General features: G+C 40.6%; 2 protein-coding genes across 3 annotated transcripts in view; one reads left to right on the top strand and one right to left on the bottom strand.

The window, feature by feature from the left end:
- DNM1L (dynamin 1 like) overlaps window positions 1-4,823 on the bottom strand; it is a 43,589-nt gene extending 38,766 nt beyond the window's left edge. For both annotated transcript variants that reach the window (XM_015815672.2, XM_015815673.2), the window contains exon 1: window positions 4,710-4,823. In XM_015815672.2, coding sequence (XP_015671158.1) covers window positions 4,710-4,811 — 102 coding nt within the window. In that variant the 5' untranslated portion in view covers window positions 4,812-4,823. The remainder of the gene's footprint in view (window positions 1-4,709) is intronic.
- A 5,545-nt stretch (window positions 4,824-10,368) lies between these two features.
- Window positions 10,369-21,477, top strand: part of DHX58 (DExH-box helicase 58) — a 23,064-nt gene continuing 11,955 nt past the window's right edge. Inside the window, exons 1-4 of the mRNA XM_015815670.1 lie at window positions 10,369-10,457; window positions 14,891-15,085; window positions 15,440-15,641; window positions 20,874-21,064. Of these exons, the coding sequence (XP_015671156.1) occupies window positions 14,918-15,085; window positions 15,440-15,641; window positions 20,874-21,064 (561 nt within the window). The 5' untranslated portion in view covers window positions 10,369-10,457; window positions 14,891-14,917. The remainder of the gene's footprint in view (window positions 10,458-14,890; window positions 15,086-15,439; window positions 15,642-20,873; window positions 21,065-21,477) is intronic.

The following is a 21,477-nucleotide window of genomic DNA, read 5'->3' as shown; positions in this document are numbered from 1 at the left end:
TGCAAAGACGTTAGGAAAGCAAAGGCTCAGAATGAACAAGGACTTGCAACAAAAGTCAAAGATAATAAAAAAACAGTTTTTCAGCAAATAAATAATAAGAAAAAAATCAAGGAAACAATAGGTCCACTTAAAAGAGAAGATGGCAAGGAAGTAATAGGCAGCAGAGAAAAAGCAGAACTGCTTAATTCATTCTTTGCATCAGTCTTCATGCAAAAATATACAGTATCCCAACTTACCAAAAACATCTGTAAAAGACAAACTAGAAATAAAAATTACAATAAGCAATAAAATGGTTAGACAACAGCTATCTGATCTTGACAAATATAAATCCCCAGTATTTGATGGATTATATTCCAGAGTTCTAAAGGAACTGGCAGATTTTATCTCAGAACTATTGTACCATATCTTTCCAAATCCTGGAACACCGGGGAATTACCTGAGGATTGGAAAAGAGCTGTTGTGGTTCCCATCTTCAAAAAAGGAAAAGAAACAGACCCAGGAAACTACAGACCAATCAGCTTAATATCAACACCTGGAAAGATACTGGAAAAGATAATCAAAAAACAGATCTGTGAACATTTAAAAACAAAAAAAGTTATAACAAAAGCCAGCATGGGTTTGTTAAAAATAGACTATGCCAAACCAATCTTATTTCATTCTTTGACAAAGTGACTAAATTAGTAAACCAGAGAAATGCTGTGAATATAGTATACTTAGACTTCAGCAAGACATTCAACAAAGTATACCACACCTATTCCACAATAATGTGAGATAGACAACATCACTACCAGATGGATTTGTAACTGGCTGACAAATTGTACTCAATGAGTCATCCTTAAAGTGCTACATGGAGGGAAATAAGCAGTGGGGTATCATAAGGTTCCGTCTTAGGAACTCTTCAATATCTTCATAAATGACTTAGATGAAAGAATAAGGGAACTCATCAAATTTGCAGACGACACTGAGCTGGCAGGAATAGCCAACACCCCAGAATATAAGCTCAGGATCCAAAAAGATCTTGACAGACTTGAACAATAGGCCCTATCCAACAACATGAGTTTTAATGTGGAGAAAAGCAAGGGTTTACATGTAGGCGGGAAAAACCAAAGGCGCAAGTACAGATTAGGTGAAATCTGGCTCAAAAACAGTAACTGTGAAAGGGACTTGGAGTCCTAGTAGACAATCGCTTAAATGTGAGCCAGCAGTGTATGCAGCAGCAAAAAAAGCTAATACAATCCTTGGTTGTATAAACAGAGGCATAGAATTAAAATCACATGAAGTATTAGTACCACTTTATAAAGGCTTAGTAAGGCCACACCTGGAATATTGCATCCGGTTTTGGTCACATTACAAAAAAGATGTTGAGACTTTGGAAAAAGTACAAAGAAGAGCAACTAAGATGATTAAAGGCCTACAGACAAAAACATATGAAGAACAGTTGCAGGATTTGAGTTTGGCTAGTCTAGAGAAAAGAAGGACTAGGGGGGACATGATAGTTAGTATTCCAGTATTTGAGAAGTTGCCACAAAGAGGAAGGGGTCAACTTATTTTCCAAAGCACCAGAGGGCAAGACAAGAAACAATGGATGGAAACTAATCGAGAGAAGCAACCTGGAATTAAGGAAAAACTTCCTAACAGTGAGGACAATTAACCAGTGGAACAGCTTGCCTTCAGAAGTTGTAGGTGCTTCATCACTGGAGGTTTTTAAGAAGAGACTGAACAGCCAGTTGTCTCAAACTGTATAAGGTCTCCTGCTTGAGCAGAGGGTTCGAATAGAAGACCTCCAAAGTCCCTCCTAGCTCTATTCTGATTCTGATACTTTTTTGGTCTATTTTGGAAAATTTAATTTTGGACCCAGGTTACTACCATGCTTATAACACATTTTATAAACAGTCTTTATTTCCATGCTCTTGCCCCCAAATTACATCAATCTGTAGGAGGTGTTCAATTACAGTAGATTTTTTTGATAACACAGTAAGACGGTAGGGAAGAAATAAAGAACCAAGTACCAACACCAATATATGGCGTCTGAAAAAGATGGCTGAGACAAACCAAAGATAAGAGGAATCAAAGTTAAGGATTCATCTAACTGATTTTGACTGGGTGATCAGGATCCAAGCCCTAGAAGACAGAGAGAAAACAAGAGAACTCAAGAAAAATCTGTATTTTATGGTATGCTTCAGATACTTTTATTTAATTTATATCCTACAGTTAAAATGTGTTTTCATTGAATTAAGTCCCACAGATCCAACAATATCCAGGGTGGAACTTAATTCAGGCCTACAACTCCAATAATGCTCATTATTCACTACTGATGATAGGGCTTCTGGGAAATGAGATTTAGCAAATCTACCATGGCATGGAATTATTAGCAATAACTTTTTAAAAAAGACATATTCTTTAAATATGAACAGCACATAAGCTTGTTTTCCTCTTAGAATACATAACAGAACATAAAATCTTTGCTATAATGTGTATACAATATAATGCATTATTAGTTAACTACAGTAGGTAGTTTATATTATCTTAAACGCTGTAGTAATTTGATTTGAAATGTCACTTAGCCATAATTCTATGACTCCTGATGTCATTCAGAGGTCAGAAAGTAAGTTTAGCTTCGGAAAAGAAATATGGCTTCAGATTCCCTCTGCTATTCTCCCTTCAACCTCTGTATAATTGCATTTTCCAGTAATGGAAAGCCTGATGTTGAAACAACTGAAAATTGGATGCAGGCAGACTGGTTGGATCAATGACTTTGCTGGCTGCAAATTGAGATCTTCAACCTTTCACTGTACAAGTTTAACAGCACCAGAGTAAGATCTCAGTAAATTTAGCCCGGAATATATTATGGAAAAATAACACAAATCTGTTAACCGAAATACTTAAAAAAAATTCTAGAAAATGCTATCCCTTACACATGTATTTGATTTTTTGTCAGTTTGTTTTTATATTTATAATTTTTATATTTCTATATTTATTAAAATGTAAGCTGCCTAGCATCGCTTTGGAAAATGAGGTGACAATTAAATTTAATAAATATATTCACTTAACCTTCTGATTTTCATTTCTCCTAATTTTCATAATATTATATCCCTTGATTCTTACCACTGAGATCTAATCTCTTGTGGTTTCTACAGTTTTAACCCTTATTTATCAATCACAATTTATGCATATTTTCCTCTGAAGAACAGGGTGTGGCATTCATATTTTTGCTAGATACTCACTCCAGCAAGCATCTGACAGAATAATCCCCGTTTACTGCATCACCTCCAAATTGTTCTCTCAATAACTTTGTTTTAAAACCCTATCATATTAAAATATTTCTCATTATCACTTCCAAATCCTTCCATAGCACCTTACCTATATACTGTCTATATAAGAATGCATGTGTTTTACAACATGCATTTCCTCATTTATAAAGCAACAGCAAAAAGACCTATTTAACACTGTTGTTGCAAGGATAAATCTCCCTGCACAGTAGTTCCAGACAGCACATATTGAGACAAAGACCTACAAACTTCTCTTACTTTCTACATGGGGACAGAATGTTCCCATTTTCCCTTTTAGCTTTAACAAGCTCAGGACTTTACCTGTCAAAGTGCCATTGCAGAATTTCCAAGCACCTTCTCCCATTCACTTTAAATGTTAGTTAAATGGCTTAACAAACTTGACTAATCCCATCCTTAGGATTTTACATCAAAACAAACCACTAGAGGCCTTCCGATAACCTTAAAATGTAGAGTTAATGCAGCTTTCCCAAGTGATCAGTATCAACTCCAGAATTAATCCCCACTATCCAAGGGAATATTGTTATTTATTTTATTTATTTATTTATTTAATTTAATTTATATGCCGCCCTTCTCCCGACGGGACTCAGGGTTATTGTTAGTAGTAGTGCTATCAAAGTAGAATTTACCAAATATATATGTTTTTACCAAATATATGTTTGGCAAGCAACTGATGAACAATCTGAAGGGGTCAATGTGCTGAAGAGTTGGAAGACCCCTGATTTAGAGAGCTATCCCCAAAATTTAAATTGCTTATTTGCAGCCTTCAGGATGTCAGACCAGTCTCCTGTTGTGTTCCCTTTAATAATTCCCCTTGACTAGCAAATTAAGTCAGGATTGGAAAGAGTTTATCAACAGGCTTCTCCTATTTGGGAGTGGCTTCTTTCATGCTGGGAGGGGAATAACACGTGGTTCAAAAAAAGAAAGGAAAAAGCTTTTTGGTCAATACCACTGTTGATCCCACTAATAAACACATCACGACCGGTTATTTATTTATATAAACTTAACCCTGCGCCTCAAGAAGCCTCTAAATACTTCAATACAATTACAATAAAGCTGGCGGCCATTCTAAAACAGTCCTAACAACTGGAAGACTGCCAATACTAATTACAACTGCAATAGCCATAAATGCATTTTTAAAATTTGCACACCTCCCAGACTCGCTGGGAGTTGGGCGGCATATACATTTAGAGAACAACAACAACAACAACAACAACCCCCAACCCCACACATTGCAAGACTCGCATTGGCCGACGAATATTTCCTTCCCTCGAACCCACATCAGGAAGGAAAGCCATCTCTCCTTCACCCGCATCCCACTTAACGCTCCGCTCCTCCGCTTGGAGCCCCCCCCCACCAAGGGCATCTGTTCGCTTCCTGCCCGGGCGGAGGTCACCCTGGCTCAGGCCCCGCCTGGCTCACCTGCGTCCCGACCACCACGATCTGCGGCAGCTGGATGATATCGGCGCCCACCGTGTTGAAGACGTCCTGCAGCTTGTTAATGACCGGAATCAGCGCCTCCATGGTGGCGGCGGCGGCGGCTGCAGCCAGCGGAGAGGAGAGCGCAGACAGTCCGCACGGCAGCAATGAATGGACGGGGAAGGGAGAGAGAGAGAGAGAGGAGAAAGCGCCAGGGAAGGGCGCTCGTTCCGCCACCTTCCCCGGCCGCCGACACACGCGCGCTCCCAACAGGCCCTGCGCGCTCTCCCGTCTCCAGATCGTAGCCGGCGTGGGCGCAAAGCATGGCGGGTACTGTAGTACGGTCCTTCTGGGGCGGAAAAACTGCGGAAAGTTCGTCATGCGCACGTAGACTTTTGATAGGTCTTTGATCATCCAGCTTGTATGTACTTGGTTCACTTGATTTATTTATTTTAAATAGTTGTGAGGTCTATCTATCTGGAAGGAATAATTTCAGAATTCTTTTGCTTCTCCATTACTTTCTATAACTACTTTGACGTTGTTACAAATGAAATTGTTGTAAGTATTCTAATCGTTTACTGGTATATTTTATTAATAAACGTCAACATTTACGTTTAAAAAATTTATTGCCTATTTTATTGCCTATTTCCCTCAAGCCAGAAACAATTACCTTATTTTCCATAGGCATAGCACCAATTTGAATAATGTATCCATTTTGTGAGCTTTATTAATTGCACTAATAATCAAAATCTACCTCTACTGAAGGATTTATGCTTTTCAGCACCAGTAGCTGAAGGACATTAATCCCAAAGGTATTGTAGTGCCTGTGTCCTGCTTATAAAATTACTGAAGTCACATGCAGGTAGTCCTCTACCTATAATCATTTGTTTAGTGACGGAAGTTAAAACAGCGCTGAAAAAAGAGACTTATGACTGGTTTTCACACAACCATTGCAGATTCCTCATGATCATGTGATTAATTTTTGGGCGCTTGACAACTTGCATGTATTTATGACAGTTTCACTATCTTGGGGGTCATGTGATCACTATTTGTAACCTTCCTATTTGACTTCTGACAAGCAAAATCAATGGGGGAAGCCAGATTCACTTAATGACCACATGATTTACTCAACAACTGCAATGATTCACTTAACTGTGGTTAAAAAGGTTGTAAAATAAGGCAACATTCATTTAACTCACTTGCTTAGCAACAAAAATTTAGGGCTCAATTGTGGTCATAAGTTGAGGACTACCTGTAATGAGAACTGAAGGCCGGATTAGAAAGCTCCATGAACTTTCAGCTTTGTGATTCTTTGTAGCAAAATACACTGAACAACAACGTTTTTCAAAAGTTTTGTTTCCTAAAAAACTGTTGGTGATTATGATAGACCCGTTCAGATTGAACACAAATATAATTTTAGAATGACTCTATCACATAGGAATTCTGAGAAATATGAAATTAATTTTTAATGATTACAATGTATTTAATTGCACAATATTTCCGACATGCTGCATGAGTTTAGCAGGGCTAAAAGTGTTTCGTTGTTAATTTCTATTTGTACTCGATGTGATGAATTTTGCTACAGTATCCATCAGTAGTCAGCCAGCATTGATGGATTCTAATTGCCCTGATATCTTTTTTCCATTGTGGCAATATCCTGGTGAAAATGTTCACCATGTTTGTCACTGACAGCACCTAGACTTTCAGGAATGAAGTCCAAGTGTGAATGAAGAAAATGAATTTTCACTGACATGTTGTACTTCAAGGTCTTGTATGCAATAGGAAGCTTGTCAACCAGCTGGATTGGTGATCTGTAGTTGCCGAGAAAATTATCAGAGACATCCTTGAATAGTTTCCAGGCTATTTTCTCTGGCCCCATGATGATTCTGATCTGTGGACCAACATCAATCTTCTTTAATCTTGGCATCAGTTATTCATTTCATTCATTCATTCATTTATTGGACTTATCTTGGAAACATGTGTCTCAAACAATGAAAACCTTCACCTTCTTTGTTCACTGCTTTCACACTAAATTTTCATCGCTCCAAATTTTATGTGATGCAGTAGCACCAGTGGTTCATGTGGCACATTTTCTGTCCTGGAACCACATTCTTTTGGAGTGGCCATTTCTTTTTAATGTAATACATCTGTCCCATTTGCCTATGTAATAATAGCACTTGATATATCTGAACTGCATTCCAAGCAGCAGAACCGTACTTTGAGATCTCCACAGATATTCCAGTTGTATTTGCTGTGCTGGATGTGTTTCAACAACAGTTCCATATTTTCGTATGTTGCTTTCATGTGTGCAGCATAGCCAACAGTTCTGAAGGGTCTATTGTGTAAAAACAGAAAATGACTATAAAAAGGTACATGATAAATTAAATTACAGATTGTTTTTGTGATCAGCAGCCAAAAATCTATTAAGATATGCCCAAAAGGGGGTTCAGGAAGCAACATCTTTTTTGTCCAATGATATTATAAAGAAGAGGAAAAGGAATCCAAAGAAAATTATCAAGGAAGATGATAATTTCATATTATAGTTTGACAAATAAATGGTCAGATTTAGGTTGGAATGTTGAGAGAGACTGTAGTCATTCAAAATGGGCTTTACCTGCTCTTGTGATAGCAATAAGGTCATGGAAGCAAATCCCCATTTAAAAAAAATAAAAACATTCATGTTCTAAAATTGAGAAAAACTAAGTAGCAATCTTTATATTAACAATTTGATAATAAGAACTCATAAGAATTGCATTTATTTTATTAAAAAGGGAAAGCTCTTTTTTCTTGCTGCAACACTATCCTTATTCCAGAATCTGCAGTACAATTAATTTTTATGGCTTCATTTATTTTTATGGACCATTCAAAGGCAATGGCAAACTGCTTATTGTTGCTAAGAACACCACAAGGAACCTTTAAAAGGAACTTTTTATATTTTATTAGATTCCTCTGTTTTAAAGAATTACAAGAAGGTTGGTAACTGAATACCCCCAAAAGAAATATTCTCATAGAAACCTCTTTTACCAAACCTACTGAGGGGGGTTAAGTTACAGAATTTCACAACTGGATTGTGATCACTTTCAAAAGCATTTTTATTTTCCAGCCAAGGCACAATTTTTCTTAGCCATAACATCTATTGGATTGCCAGACCACCCCCCTCCCCCAAACTACTCATCACCTAGTTTCAAAGTTTTGACAATTGGGCACCTCAACCTTGCAGTCACATGACCATATTTTGGATGCTCAGCCACTGACCCACATTTTCAATTGTTTGAAGCTCCCTGTAGTCATGTAACCTCAATTTACTATGGTTTTGCTAGAAGTTGGCATTTCTAGTACCAGTAAAAACTGGTCCAGAGCAAACAATGGTTCGCTTAATGACTGCCACATTCATGTTGTGGCTGCTGTACTCATTTAATGACTGTAATGAAAAAACATTATAAAATTGGGTCAGTCACATGATGACCCACTTTATGACAGTCACAATTTATAACCGTAATTGCTAGGCTCAACTATGGTCATAAGTCAAAGAGTACCACTATCACGATCAAACCATCATTGATCACAAATGAGTATCTTACTTAAAGTGTAAGGAAGCAAAGTAACCCTAGAGATATTATTTGTTTGCCAATTAAATATCCTCAATTTTCTAAAACAAATTTATGTAAACTTATAATATGCAATGATAAATAAGATAAAAGCACTATATTGTAATAAAAACATCAATATTTACATCAGAGCAAGCTAAATTTTGTAGCACAAAAGTTTTAAATCACATTTGATGAAACAAGTAGCTCACAAATATATCTCTTTTAATAAAATATGTAGGTACGGCTTCCCTGATACAATATAATAGTTTTATTTGGCTGGCCATAAGTCAATTTTAAAATAAGTAGAATTTTACTTCACTAGGACAGGACATTTTAGACCCAAAAGTTCAATTGAGTTTGCGTGTACACAACACCCCAATCCTTATATTCTGGTTTACAAACTAGATTTACAAATTAGGTTGACTAGGTTCACACAATGCACTTAATTGCAAATTACATTTCTGTTTGCCATGTGTAAACTTATCCATAGGAAATAGTTCCTGGATTTTCCACGAATTTTCACAGTGAATTCTGACACCAATGGACACAAGGACAAAGGGGACAAAGCTTGTGACACTATGCTTTCCCAGTGTTGCTATTTAAACTTAAAGATGTGAGTATTTCTTAGAAAGACCAAAAAGTTTGGTCTATACAGGCACCCAAATGGGGGTTCAAAGAAACATAATAGGCATTTTAACAGAAAATAAAGCATTTAATGAATGGAGAGGAACCTTATTCTAAAAGAGTTAAAAGGAAGCTAAACTTTTAACCTGCTAATCTAAATCCTCTGCAGAAACAGCCCTGGAAAGCCTCAGCCTAAATTGCTAATCAAGAGCAAAGAAAAATTCTCCTTTAACACAGCTTTTAAAAAGGGAGGGGAACTTGCCTCATTTTGTTCCTCTATGTCCCAGGAGGAACACCTGTTTATCTGCTACCTATTAAGCCAGCTAAGCGGGGATCTGGAATTGAGGTTGCAGGAAACCGATAACAAAGGTGGGGATTAGATTCTTGATATTTTGGGAGAAATGGGCTGCATTCTGGCTTTTCTTGGATCTGTATATTCTTGTCTGAAGGAACAGTCACTGAAGTAAACCCTGCAGGCATCCATCTTTTATTTGCCTTTAACATTCAATTGTAGTTCCGCTCCAGAATCTTGATCCGCATAATCAAAACTTGCATTTCTTATTGAGCCAGCCCTCTCATGCCAATAGGGAACTTAGCTTTCATCATATGTCTTAGCTGTCATGTCTAAAAACATAGACAGAGAACAGAGCAGGAGAGGGCTAAATCAGTGCAGAGCGGGACATTCTCTAGAAGAAAGCAGATGGTGGCTTATTTACCAATTAGCCTACCTGCCTAACATAGTAGTAGCAATTCTTATTAGAGTTCTATCCCAATTTGTACCCAGAAACTTAAGGCAGTGATCCCAGCACTCTTTCATTCAGTTATTTCCTCACTACATCCCTGTGTGGTAGGCTGGGATGAAACTAACTGATCAAACGTTGTGTAACTGCCAGGGCTGAGGCTGGACTTGGACCTCTCTTCCAGTCCTTGTACAGCACCCCAACTGGTTCATCATGCTGGCTCCTGGGAGTTGCAGAGGGTGGAGGAAGGTTGTGGGGGAGGATTTAGAGACCCCCCCTTTTTTGGAGCCAGGGGCACATGCCCCCAAATCCCTCTGCTTCCTTGTGCAAATGGATATTGCAATTAGGCATTCTCCTGAAAATAGTTTGATTTGAGAGTAAGTTACACCAGCAGAGAAATCCCCCTTGTGCTTTTAAAAGTCATTATAGTTTAATTGCTGACATTCACTGAAGGTAGGATTTCTGTTTACACCTACTTTCCTTTTAAAAACAGGAATAAAGTCAGCCAGAACATAATAAGGAAGAATCTACCAGCTTCTTCTGATTTGGGATTCAGTAGTATTGGGGGGGGGGGTTGTGCAGAAGTCCAGTGTCTCAAAGGCAAGTGCTTTGCCAAGCGTATTTATGTGGCTGTCGAGATCCCCCTTGGCTGGGGCTCCACAGTTAGAAACACTGAAGCAATTTTTGGTTTCGTTTCAAGCTCTCACTGTGCATAATAGAAAGCTTGGCACGCTTGTAAATGTGGCTTCATATGTCATAAGTCTGTCCCATCGCATCCAGGTCAGGCTATTGAATGGGTATGTATATAATTTGCGATGGTTTGTAGTGAATTGTGCACTCGCTTCTGGGCTGTGAATATTTTAAACATTTTATGGGTTTATAATGCTTTGGATTTCTGTGCTGATCATGTTATTTCAGTCTATGCTTAATATTAGATACAGCATACTTAGAGTCCCTGACATCTCTTTGGAATATTTTAATTGACTTTAAAATCATTGAAATCTGAATGTTTTGGGAGGTCTGGTTACATTGGGCTTGGGATCTTGCTAAGAGCATATTTTGAAAAATCTGAATGTAATATTATCCTGATATTAAGGACTGGATTCAAGAGATGTATAATTTATTTGGCTCAGAAAGGCAGTTTTATCTATTGATCAAAAAAGGATGTAATATAAAGAGATTTCATTACTTTTTACAATAAGAGTATTACCGTTTATTTTCTTTAATTTCAATACTTTTAAATATGGTTTAATACTTAATGGATATGTGATATGTATTGATTGTTGCAATTCCTTTTTGTTTCATTTTTTGCTTTCATATATATGCAGTGTATATGTACTGTATGTGTATATATATATATATATAATCAATCTCTCATGTACAACAGCTATTGTCCATTTATTTTTGCTTGCTTTCTGTATGTGCTCCATTGTATTCTAAATTGTGCTGACCAAAGAAAATGTTTCTGTTACTTTAAACTGTGTTGTTTCGAGGGAAAGCCTAGCTAAGAAATTGCAACACAAAATAACAAAGTTAATGGGCTAATTGACAGCTGTTGTGCTAGTGTGTGTTCAAGCTTAGAGATGCAGAAATGTAAGGCCAGGATAGATAATGCAGGGCTTTTCAACCTTTTCACAGACTGTACCACCTTTAGGACATGACAATATTCGAGTACCACCAGTGGCTTAACAAGGTGTCAAAAACTTAATGACCCCCCCCAAAAAAAACCCAGGAAAAAAGTGTACCCACTTACCACACTTTTAATGGGAAACCTGTGCCTGCCTCTCTGCCATTAACCCTCCACTTTTCCCCCCACAAAAGGCCACCAAAAGCCACATCCAATGGAGCCCCTCTGTCCCCCAAACAAAAAAAGATTTTCCTATCCTTCCTCAGCCTGATATCTAGGAACAAGGAAGCCCTTCCGTTTGAAGCTTTCTAAACTTCCTTCATCCAGATTTGGAAAATAAACTGTGGTTGCCTTAATATTTACCCAAAACTAACCTCAATTCCAGAAATGTGGTTTTACAGCTGATCAGAGTAGAGCGGGAAGGGGGGAGGAGAAGGAGGAAGAAGAGGAGGAGATGAGGGAGAAGAAGAAAAAGAGGAAGAAGAGGAGAAAAAAGAGGAAGAGGAAGAAAAAAAGAAACAGGAGGGGAGGGGGAAGGGGAGGAGGAGACAGAAGAAGAGGAGGAGAAGATGAGGGAAGAGAAAGAGGAAGAGGAGAAAAAAGAGGAAGAGGAGGAAGAAACAGGAGAAATAGGGGAGGGAGCAAGGGAGGAGGAGGAGGAGGAAGAAGAAAGTTTCTTTGAAATTACTGATCTGAATACTTGGCATTTCAATTAACCCATCTAGGCTTTTTTTAGCAAGCTAATCAGGGTCAGTGTTGGTCAGTGGTTGGATGGGGAACCACTTGGAGATCTCCAAGCTGTAGGCTGGATCAGCAAGTAGAAAAAGAAAAACGAAAGGAAAGGAAAAGAAAACTAGACACTATTAAAGGTGTCTGCATTTAACACATACTTGATTGTGGGGTCATAAGAAGGTGACAGATCTATCCTGCATTTTTCCCTGGATATGATTATGAATGTGCACAAGAAAATTCAGAGGATATTGAAGCACTAACATTGCCATTATTGAGTGGCTCTCAAGTAAAGTAGAATATTCCTTGGATAGCATTGGTATATAGTTCTAAAACAGTGGTTCTCAACCTTTTTAATGCCGCGACGCCCCCAACCGGTCGTAAGTCGAGGACTAAACCGGTCGTAAGTCGAGGACTACCCAACCGGTTGTAAGTCGAGGACTTTCTCTGCCCGGGAGCGCCGTGCATGCGTGGTTCCGCCCCCTGCGCCGGCCGAGGCATAGCTGGCAAGCGGCAGAGACGGAGCAGGCCGACCACCAGCTGGCCCAGCCCAAGGGAGGTAAGGCACCTGCCAGAAAAGGGGAAAAAAATGGCGGACAGCCTTGCTTGGCGACCCCCGTGAAATGGTTGGATCGACCCCAAATGGGGTCGCAACCCATAGGTTGAGAACCACTGTTCTAAAAAGCAAAGAAGTTTAAATACAATCAAGTGTTAGAGATGATTACTGGTTCAGTTTTTATAATTAATGGAATGGGATGGAATGTACTATCATGTAATATAATGAAAGAGTTAATTTGGGAGGCCTATCTCCTCAATATGTAAATGGAGAATAATTATTAACTATACTGAATATTAATTAAAAATAAAGTGAAATGTCATATTTATTTTGGGTTTCACTGTAGCAGAACACTGAGTGACAAAATATGTCTCTTGGTCAGAATCACCTTTCAGGCTCTATATACAATAATTACATATTCATAAATCACATTTAAAACAAAAAACTTTGAGATTGGGATGTTGAATTCTGCTTGACACTGCAATAATGGTTAAAAGTTTCTGGGAGGCTGCGTGCTCCGATTCTGGGCTCCTGCCCAGCTCACTTGCTTGCGCTTCACCAGAAAACATGCTGCTTGCTAATTTAGCAGAAGCCCCAGGATCAGCACCGGGCTACAGATGATCCGCGCTTCTGGGCAGCTCCGCAGAAGTGCGGATCAGCTGTAGCTGCTCTCCTAGGCTCCTGCCCAGCTCACTCACTAACTCAACCTTTGCCTGAAAACACGTTTGCTAAACATGCCACTCGCTAACTCAATCTTTGCCTGAAAACACGTGCTTGATAAACACGCCGCTTGCTCGCCCTTCCCCCCCAAAACACACTGCTCGCTCCTCACCCTTCCTCTGAAAACAGGCCGCTTGCTCACTGTTCCTTCAAAAACAGGCCGCTTGCTGTCTCTCCTCACTGCTTCAGTAAGAAAAGCCTCTTCTCGGTCTGCCCCTTTTATACCTTCTCTTCTCTCCGCCCTCCTCCTTCTTTTCTCTTCCGGGTGCACCGGAAGCCCCAATTGCCATGTTGCTACGTGCGCAGATCCTGGGGATTCTGCCAAGGTCTGCAGCTCCAGCTGATCTCCTCCAGGTCTGTGCGGCTCCGCTTTAACTGGTTCCCTCCCCCACTAGGGCTCACGTACCACCAGCCAAGTGCTAATGTACCACTGGTGGTATGTGCACCACTGATTGAAAAGCCCTGAGATAAGGAGATTCAAAGGAACTTTTTTTAGATGCGTAAGTGTTCTGTTTTAGAATCAGAGACATCGAAGCGAGTCTGCCCGGGCCCGGGCCTTCTGCAGCCTCCTGAGCCTGCTGAGTCATTCAGCAGGCCCAGGACATAACAGTAAGAATCTTGTAATGTGTATTAGTTATAAAAACAAAAACTTTTCTGGATTAGGTGCTCTCTGCTCTCCATCTTCTCTGCTGTCTAAAAGGAGAGTGGAGTGCCCAGCATATATCTTTGATCAAAGAAAATAAAGCTGTGTTCTGATTCAGAGGCCTTGTGTTCAGAGTTTCATTTGGATTTATTTGGATTCTGAACTGAAAAGCCTTACAGAACGGTCGCAAATGAACTGTTGTAAGTCGAGGACTTACCTGTAGAGAAAGTGGAAAAACATAGACATGAAAGTGAAATTTAGTAAATTAAAAGAAAGTGGAACTCGATGGTAAGGTTTCCAAAACCAGCAAACCAAATGCTTTATCCAAATAACAGGATATTTTTTGTAAAGATTGCTCCATTTTCTAGAACTGGTTTCTAACAGTTCTCCTAGACCAGGGGTGGGGAACCTTGGCTCTTTTATGACTTGTGGACTTCAATTCCCAGAATTCCTGAGCCAGCCATGTTGGCTCAGGAATTCTGGGAGTTGAAGTCCACAAATCATAAAAGAGCCAAGGTTCCCCACCCCGTCCTAGACCATTGGTCTGCAGCCTGGTACTCTCTAGCTGAGTGAAATTTCTATTGTCATTAGCCAAAATCTGGCAACTTATGGGAGGTGGTCCTGCTCATTGAAAGATTGTAGGTAGCTACAAAAATGACCTTCCTCTTGTATTTTTCACATGGTCTTCACCATATTTTTAATTCTTCAGTGCTTTAGTACATTTGATTAAGCCATTGCCTTCTCTTCGTTCCTGTCAAATCTCTTCCCATCTTCTGTGGGTTTTTTTTTTAATGGACTTGAGTGTGGCCTTCTGCATGCCACAGGGTCTATGATGGAAAATGGCTTTTTCAGCAAGATGGGGGGGAAGAGAAATTAACTTGGAAGTTTGGGCTGAATTGGTTTGGCACTTGAATGCCTTCGTTATTTTTTTCCATTCTTTTTTTTAAAATTGTAGTTCAGCAGGTTTTCTAAACGTGGCCCAATGGAACTGCGTGATTATCAGTTGGAGGTTATTGGGCCTGCTTTGGAAGGGAAGAATATCATCATATGGCTGCCAACAGGAGCTGGGAAGACCCGGGCAGCCGTCTATGTCTGTAAGAAGCACTTGGAGAATCAAGATAAAAACAAAGTGGTTGTGTTAGCCAACACAGTAAGTACCAGTGGATAGAGGGTGGTGGAAGGTTGTTTTCCAAAATCCGTGGCTTCTTGGATTGCAAACAGCTCAGAGATGAAACACTTTGGACCTCAAACAAATACAACTCCTCTGTTAATTATAAAAGCATCCCTTTTTCCAGGTTTCTGCACAAGTTAGAACAAAGGATCAGCTTTTCTTTTCTTCAGGCACATGGAAGTCTGAAGAAAAGGAGTTGCTGTAGCAGAAAAGCGTTGTGCTCTTTCCAGTTCAAAAAGGCTTCTTCCAAAACATTTTGAAAGTGTACACAGCCTAATGGTGTTCGTTTTATCCCCTGGAAAATGTTTCACTACAGCCACTTTGTCCTGGCAGGTACCTCTGGTTGACCAACATCTGAAGAATGAGTTCAGTTTCTTACAAAGTCAATTCCAAATTACATCTGTTTGTGGTGATAGTGTCCAGAAGTTATTCTTCTCAGACATGGTAAAGAGCCACGACTTGATAATCTGCACAGCCCAAATCCTGTATAATGCCCTTAACAACCAAGAAGAGGAAATGCATGTGGAACTGACTGGTGAGTACTTGTAGTAGGGTAATGGGAAGGGTATAGGTAGTCCTTGACTTACGACAATTGAGCTCCAAATTTCTGTTGTTAAGTGAGACATTTGTTAAGTGAGTTTTGCCTAATTTTACAACCTTCCTTGCCTAAGTTATTAAGTGAATCACTGCAGTGCTAAGTTACTAGCCCGGTTATTAAGTACATCTGGCTTCCCCACTGGCTCTGCTTGTCAGAAGATTGCAAATGGTGATCACATGACCTTGGAACACAGCAACGGTCATAAATATAAACCAGTTGCCAAGCATCTGAATTTTGATCACATGATCATGGGGATACTGCAAAGGTTGTAGCTGTGAAAACCGGTCATAAGTCACTTTTTTCAATGCCATTGTAACTTTGAACGGTCACTAAATGAATTGTTGTAAGTCGAGGACTCTCTGTACATGGAAAGAGCTTCTGTTTATTAGAGCCGGTAGAAAAAAGTGTTCTGGAAAAGGAGTAAGATCATTGTGGTGGTTTTTGGTTTCTTTGTCTAAAGCAGTTTATAGCAGATTCACAGTAGACCAGGGCTTTTCAACCTTTTCACCCATTGTACCACTTTTAGGATATGGTAATATCCGAGTACCACCAGTCACCTAGCAAGATGTCAAAAACTTGATGACAAAAAAAAAAAAAAAGGAAAAAAGTGATAAAGCACAGGTAGTCCTCGGCTTACAACAGTTTGCTTAGTGACTGTTCGAAGTTATAATGGCACTGAAAAAAGTGCCCCCCAAGCCACAGCCGAGCAAGACACACCTGCCTGCCCACCCAGCAGCGCTCTTCCTCTTGTCCGAGATTTTCATTGTTGTGAGCATTTCTGTTGAGGATTGGCAGCGGGGGTGGGGTGGGGAGTGTTTGGTTTTTATTTCCCCTGTCTGCTGGGTGGTTGCAGCAGGTTTTGGTCACTTCACATGACCCTGGGACACTGTGACCATCATAAAAATGAATCAGTTGCCAAGCATCTGAATGTAAATCACAAGACCCTGGAGATGCTGCAACATTCCAGCTGATCGGTGCTTCTTCTGAGCTCAGCAGAAGCGCCAGAATCAGCGTCGAGCTCCAGCTGGAACCTGGCACTGATCCTGGCGCTTCCACTGAGCCCTGACAGCCCCAAAGAAGCGCCGATCAGCTGGAAAGCGGCACTGATCCTGGCGTTTCCGCTGAGCCTGACAGCCCTGCAGCTCCAGCCATCTCTTGCTCAGGCTTGTGTGGTGCTGCCATTGGTTCAGCTCATTCCCCTCCCCCGCTACCACTTTTCTAGGACGGTCGCGTACCATCTGCCAGGTGCCAATGTACCACAGGTGGTACCCGTACCACTGGTTGAAAAGCCCTGCAGTAGACCATCACTGGAGCAGACAGTCACAGTCTCTTCAAGAGGGGGAGCTGCAGCATACAGTAATAATGTAGTTTTAGCTGTGAATCCCCCATTCAAGTTCACTATTGTCTCTAGTGTCACCTTTTGAACATAGTCCTGTGATCACTGATAGGGCAACTTGGAACACCCTGAAATTAGCAAATCTTCCGTCTGAGAGCAAGGAAAGAAGATCCAACTTCAAAACCGCCTTTGTGGAATCTTCCACTATCTTGGGATAATTCTTCCCTGTCAAAGTTTTAGTATCGAAGAAGGAAATGAGGTGAATCATATTTGAATATTACATTTTTTGAAAGCCTAAGCAAAGAATGAAACGCAAATTACATTTCAATTTAGCCATATTTCAGGCTGGACTCTTCACAGTAACCTATTTTTTCTTGGAAGTAAAATGGGTAATGAAGTAAAAGTAAAGGGGTTCCTTTCCATGCTTAGCAAAGTTTGATCAAGAATAGTTGGGAATGGAAGCCCTCCATTTCCCCTTCGGTGTTACATTATATGTCTACTCTTCTCTAAACCCAGTTGCCAAGTAGCTTTTCAGAGCTAGTACTGCCACACACTTTCAGAGCTTTCTGTTACGCCCAGTGACAGCTCCATGGAGTTTCGTTTTTTGCTATTAAAAAAAAAAGGAAACCAAGAAGTGGTTTTAGCTGGAGCCCCAGCCAAGGAGGGTCTCGACAGCCACAAACATAGACTTTTCCAGGCCACTTGCAGTTTCGTTTTTTGCTATTAAAAAAAAAGGAAACTAAGAAGTGGTTTTAGCTGGAGCCCCAGCCAAGGAGGATCTCGACAGCCACAAACATAGACTTTTCCAGGCCACTTTAAACATCTTTGTGCAAACGTTTAATTACAAGGTTTACAGATGAGTAGAAAGTTATTCATAATGATTGAAACATGTTAATGTGGTTAATTGTTCTAACTGTCAGGAAGTTTCTCCTTAGTTCTAGGTTGCTTCTCTCCTTGCTTAGTTTCCACCCGTTGCAGGTCCTTTTTTCCCCTTTTTTGAAGATGGGAACTACATCAGCTCTTTTCCAGTCCTCTGGTAGTTCCCCAGTGCTCCAGGATATTTGAAAAATATAGTTCAGTGGTTCTGAGATCACATCTGCCAGTTCCTTGAGAATCTTGGAGTGTAATCCATCCAGTCTTCTCAAGGGAACTGGCTCTTCATGCACTAAGTCCATTATTTTAGTCTGGTCATTTGTGCTTCAAGTGAGAACCCTTGATTGATTTGTTCTGTAATATATTTCTTCGTTTTCTTGGCTATTGTCAAGGGTCTTCTCAAAGTTCGAAGCTGTGGATACAGGTAGTCCTTGACTTACAACAGTTCATTTGGTGACAGTTCGAAGTTACAATGGCTCTGAAAAAAAGTGATTTATGACTATGCAGCATCCCCATGGTCACATGATCAAAATTCGGACGCTTGGCAACTGACTCATATTTATGACGGTTGCAGTGTCTCAGGGTCATGTGATCCTCTTTTGTGACCTTCTGACAAGCAAAGTCAACGGGAAACCCAGATTCATTTAACAACCGTGTTACTAACTTAACAAGTGCAGTGATTCACTTAATATCTGTGGCAAGAAAAGTCATAAAATGGGGCAAAATCCACTTAACAAATGTCTCACTTACCAACAGAAATTTTGGGCTCAGTTGAAGTCATAAGTCGAGGACTACCTGTACTTTTTAAATTTTCATTTCCATAGAGGTCACAGGGAAAATCATTGCCTGCACCGATATTTCTAGGCATAGACACAATAGAGAATCTGACAGTTTTTTCCAGGGCTCTCATTACTATCCTACCAAGTACTAGTCCAGCGGTTCTCAGTCTATGGGTCGCGACCCCATTTGGGGTCGATCGACCATTTCACGGGGGTCGCCAAGCAAGGCTGTCCGCCATTCTTTTTCCCCCTTTTCCGGCAGGTGCCTTACCTCCCTTGAGCTGGGCCAGCTGGTGGTCGGCCTGCTCCGTCTCTGCCGCTTGCCAGCTACGCCTCGGCCGGCGCAGGGGGCGGAACCACTCATGTGCGGCGCTCCCGGGCAGGGAAAGTCCTCGACTTACGATCGGTTGGGTAGTCCTCAACTTACGACCGGTTTAGTCCTCGACTTACGACCAGTTGGGGGTCGCGGCATTAAAAAGGTTGAGAACCACTGTACTAGTCTATGCTTTATTTCTTGACGGTTGGTCCCTTACTGTTGATAATCAGTCCTAAAAGGCAGAAGCTATCTCCCTCTTCAGTATCAATTACAACAGAGTTCCCCAACCTTTCCGGGTTGGCGGCCCAGAGAGGGGGAGTGGGGAAAGAGGGGATGGTTTTGTGGGAAGGGCAGATGCATGTGTGTGCTCATGTGCGAGTATGACCCCCTCGTTGCTCACACAAGTGAGGCTGAGAGCACTCCTGACACTTGCACGAGGCCCCAAGTGCTCACACGAATGGGCCGGGAGCACCCATGATGTTTGTGTGAGTGGGGCTGCAAGTGCCTGTGACACTCATGTGAGTGGGGCCCCAAGCGCCTGCAGTGCTCATGTGAGTGGGGCTGTTCAAGCACGTGCTCATACCAGCCAGTCACTCACGCAGCCCGGTTGCAAATAGGCTACGGACCAGTAGTGGGCCATGGCCCATAGGTTGGGGACCCCTGAATTACAAGACCAGTTGCTGTTCCAGTTGTTCTTAATTTGGTCTTCTTTGTGTTTTAGTCTCATTTTTTCACTGTGCTCCTTGACTTTCATTACCAAAGCTTCCCGATCACTGTGTTCAGTATAGCACAAGTTGTTGATGTGTTTTCCTCCAATTTTAAAGTTTGAATCAATAGAGATTATAAAGCCTGGTCTCACTTCTTGCTGACCTGCCAAACTTTTCTCCACATACCATAAGGATTGTGGCTTCCTATCCTATGTATAGGTTTGACATAAGAATAAAGAGATAGCAATAGCAATAGCACTTAGACTTATATACTGCTCCACAGTGCTTTACAGCATTTCTGAGCAGTTTGTTTTAGAATTACCATTTTTTTAAGTCCTGTTTATAGATTGACATGATTGACACAATCAAAGGCCTTTCTATAATTAATGGAGTCCATATTGACATCTTTTTGGTATTTCCCAATCATCCAGCATGGGTCAGCAGTAAGATTTCTTGCTATTTAGACTTTTCTTAAGCCAGCTTGAATATGTGGCATCTTCCTTTCCACATTGGGCTTTAATCTGCAATAGAAATAAACAATCCAGCAAAACCACCATTTCAAGATCTCCATGCAGTGGATTTTGTGTGCTGCAGGCCAAATATATGCCTCGACATACACTGTCAATACAAATTATGTACAGGTAGTCCTCAACCTATGACCACAATTGAGCCCCCAATTTTTGTTACTAAGAGAAACAGTAATTAGGTGAGTTTTGTCCCATCATATGAACTTTTCTTGCCACAGTTGTTAAGTGAATTACTGCAGTTGGTAAGTCAGTAACACAGTTGTTAGGTGAATCTGGCTTCCCCATTGACCGCTTGTCAGAAGGATCCAAAAGGTGATCACGTGATCCTGGGTCACTGGAACCATCATAAATATGAGTCATTTGCTAAACATCTGAATTTTGATCGGATGACCATAGAGATGCTGCAACGGTCGTCAATGTGAAAAGCGGTCATAAATCACTTTTTTCACTGTCATTGTAACTTTGAACTGGTCACTAAATGAACTGTTGCATGTCAAGGACTACCTGTATTCTCCAATTCAGCAGATATTCTTGAATAAGAGCATTCCCTTCCCACAAGCAGTCTATTAAAAGACGAATGCATTATAATTAGTGTAAAAGCTGATTATCACTGTCTCTATATGCTATGCAGATTTCTCTCTATTGGTGATAGATGAATGTCACCACACTCACAAAGGAACTGTTTATAACAAGATTATGGAGAAATACTTGGACCGCAAGCTGAAAGGTCTACAGGATTTACCTCAGATTTTGGGACTCACAGCCTCTCTAGGTACTGGAAGTGCAAATTCCCTGGAAGCAGCTAAGGACCACATCCTGGAGGTGAGTCTGATGGACTTAAATCTCTTGTGGGTGTGAAGGGACTCATGACTTATGACTTGTTTGACCCCTCCCTCAGGCTCAGCCCGGTTATCTCCTACACTACCTCTATATCCCAGCTTCCAGAATCGAGTATTATTATCAAATGGTAAAACTGTTCCTCAATTATAGCATTTCAGTTGCAGATTAAGGAACTTTGTAATGGAATACCTCCCTCCTTGCAAATTCCCCACATCTGGAAAAGAAGGAACAAAGCATTTTGCAGGTGGTAGGTATGCTATCAAGTCACATTGCCCTTTTGGGACTGAGATGCCCTAATTTGGGCCAGAGTTGCATAGAGTATTTTAACATGCGTTATATGGCGCTTCCTTCAGAAGCTTCAGCAGATCCAAAATATAGCAGCTCATCTCCTAACT

This window comes from Protobothrops mucrosquamatus, unplaced genomic scaffold (genome assembly GCF_001527695.2).
Source record: "Protobothrops mucrosquamatus isolate PMUCROS unplaced genomic scaffold, P.Mucros_1.0 scaffold363, whole genome shotgun sequence".
Taxonomy (NCBI): Eukaryota; Metazoa; Chordata; class Lepidosauria; order Squamata; family Viperidae; genus Protobothrops; species Protobothrops mucrosquamatus.
This window is presented reverse-complemented; position numbering and strand designations above follow the sequence as displayed.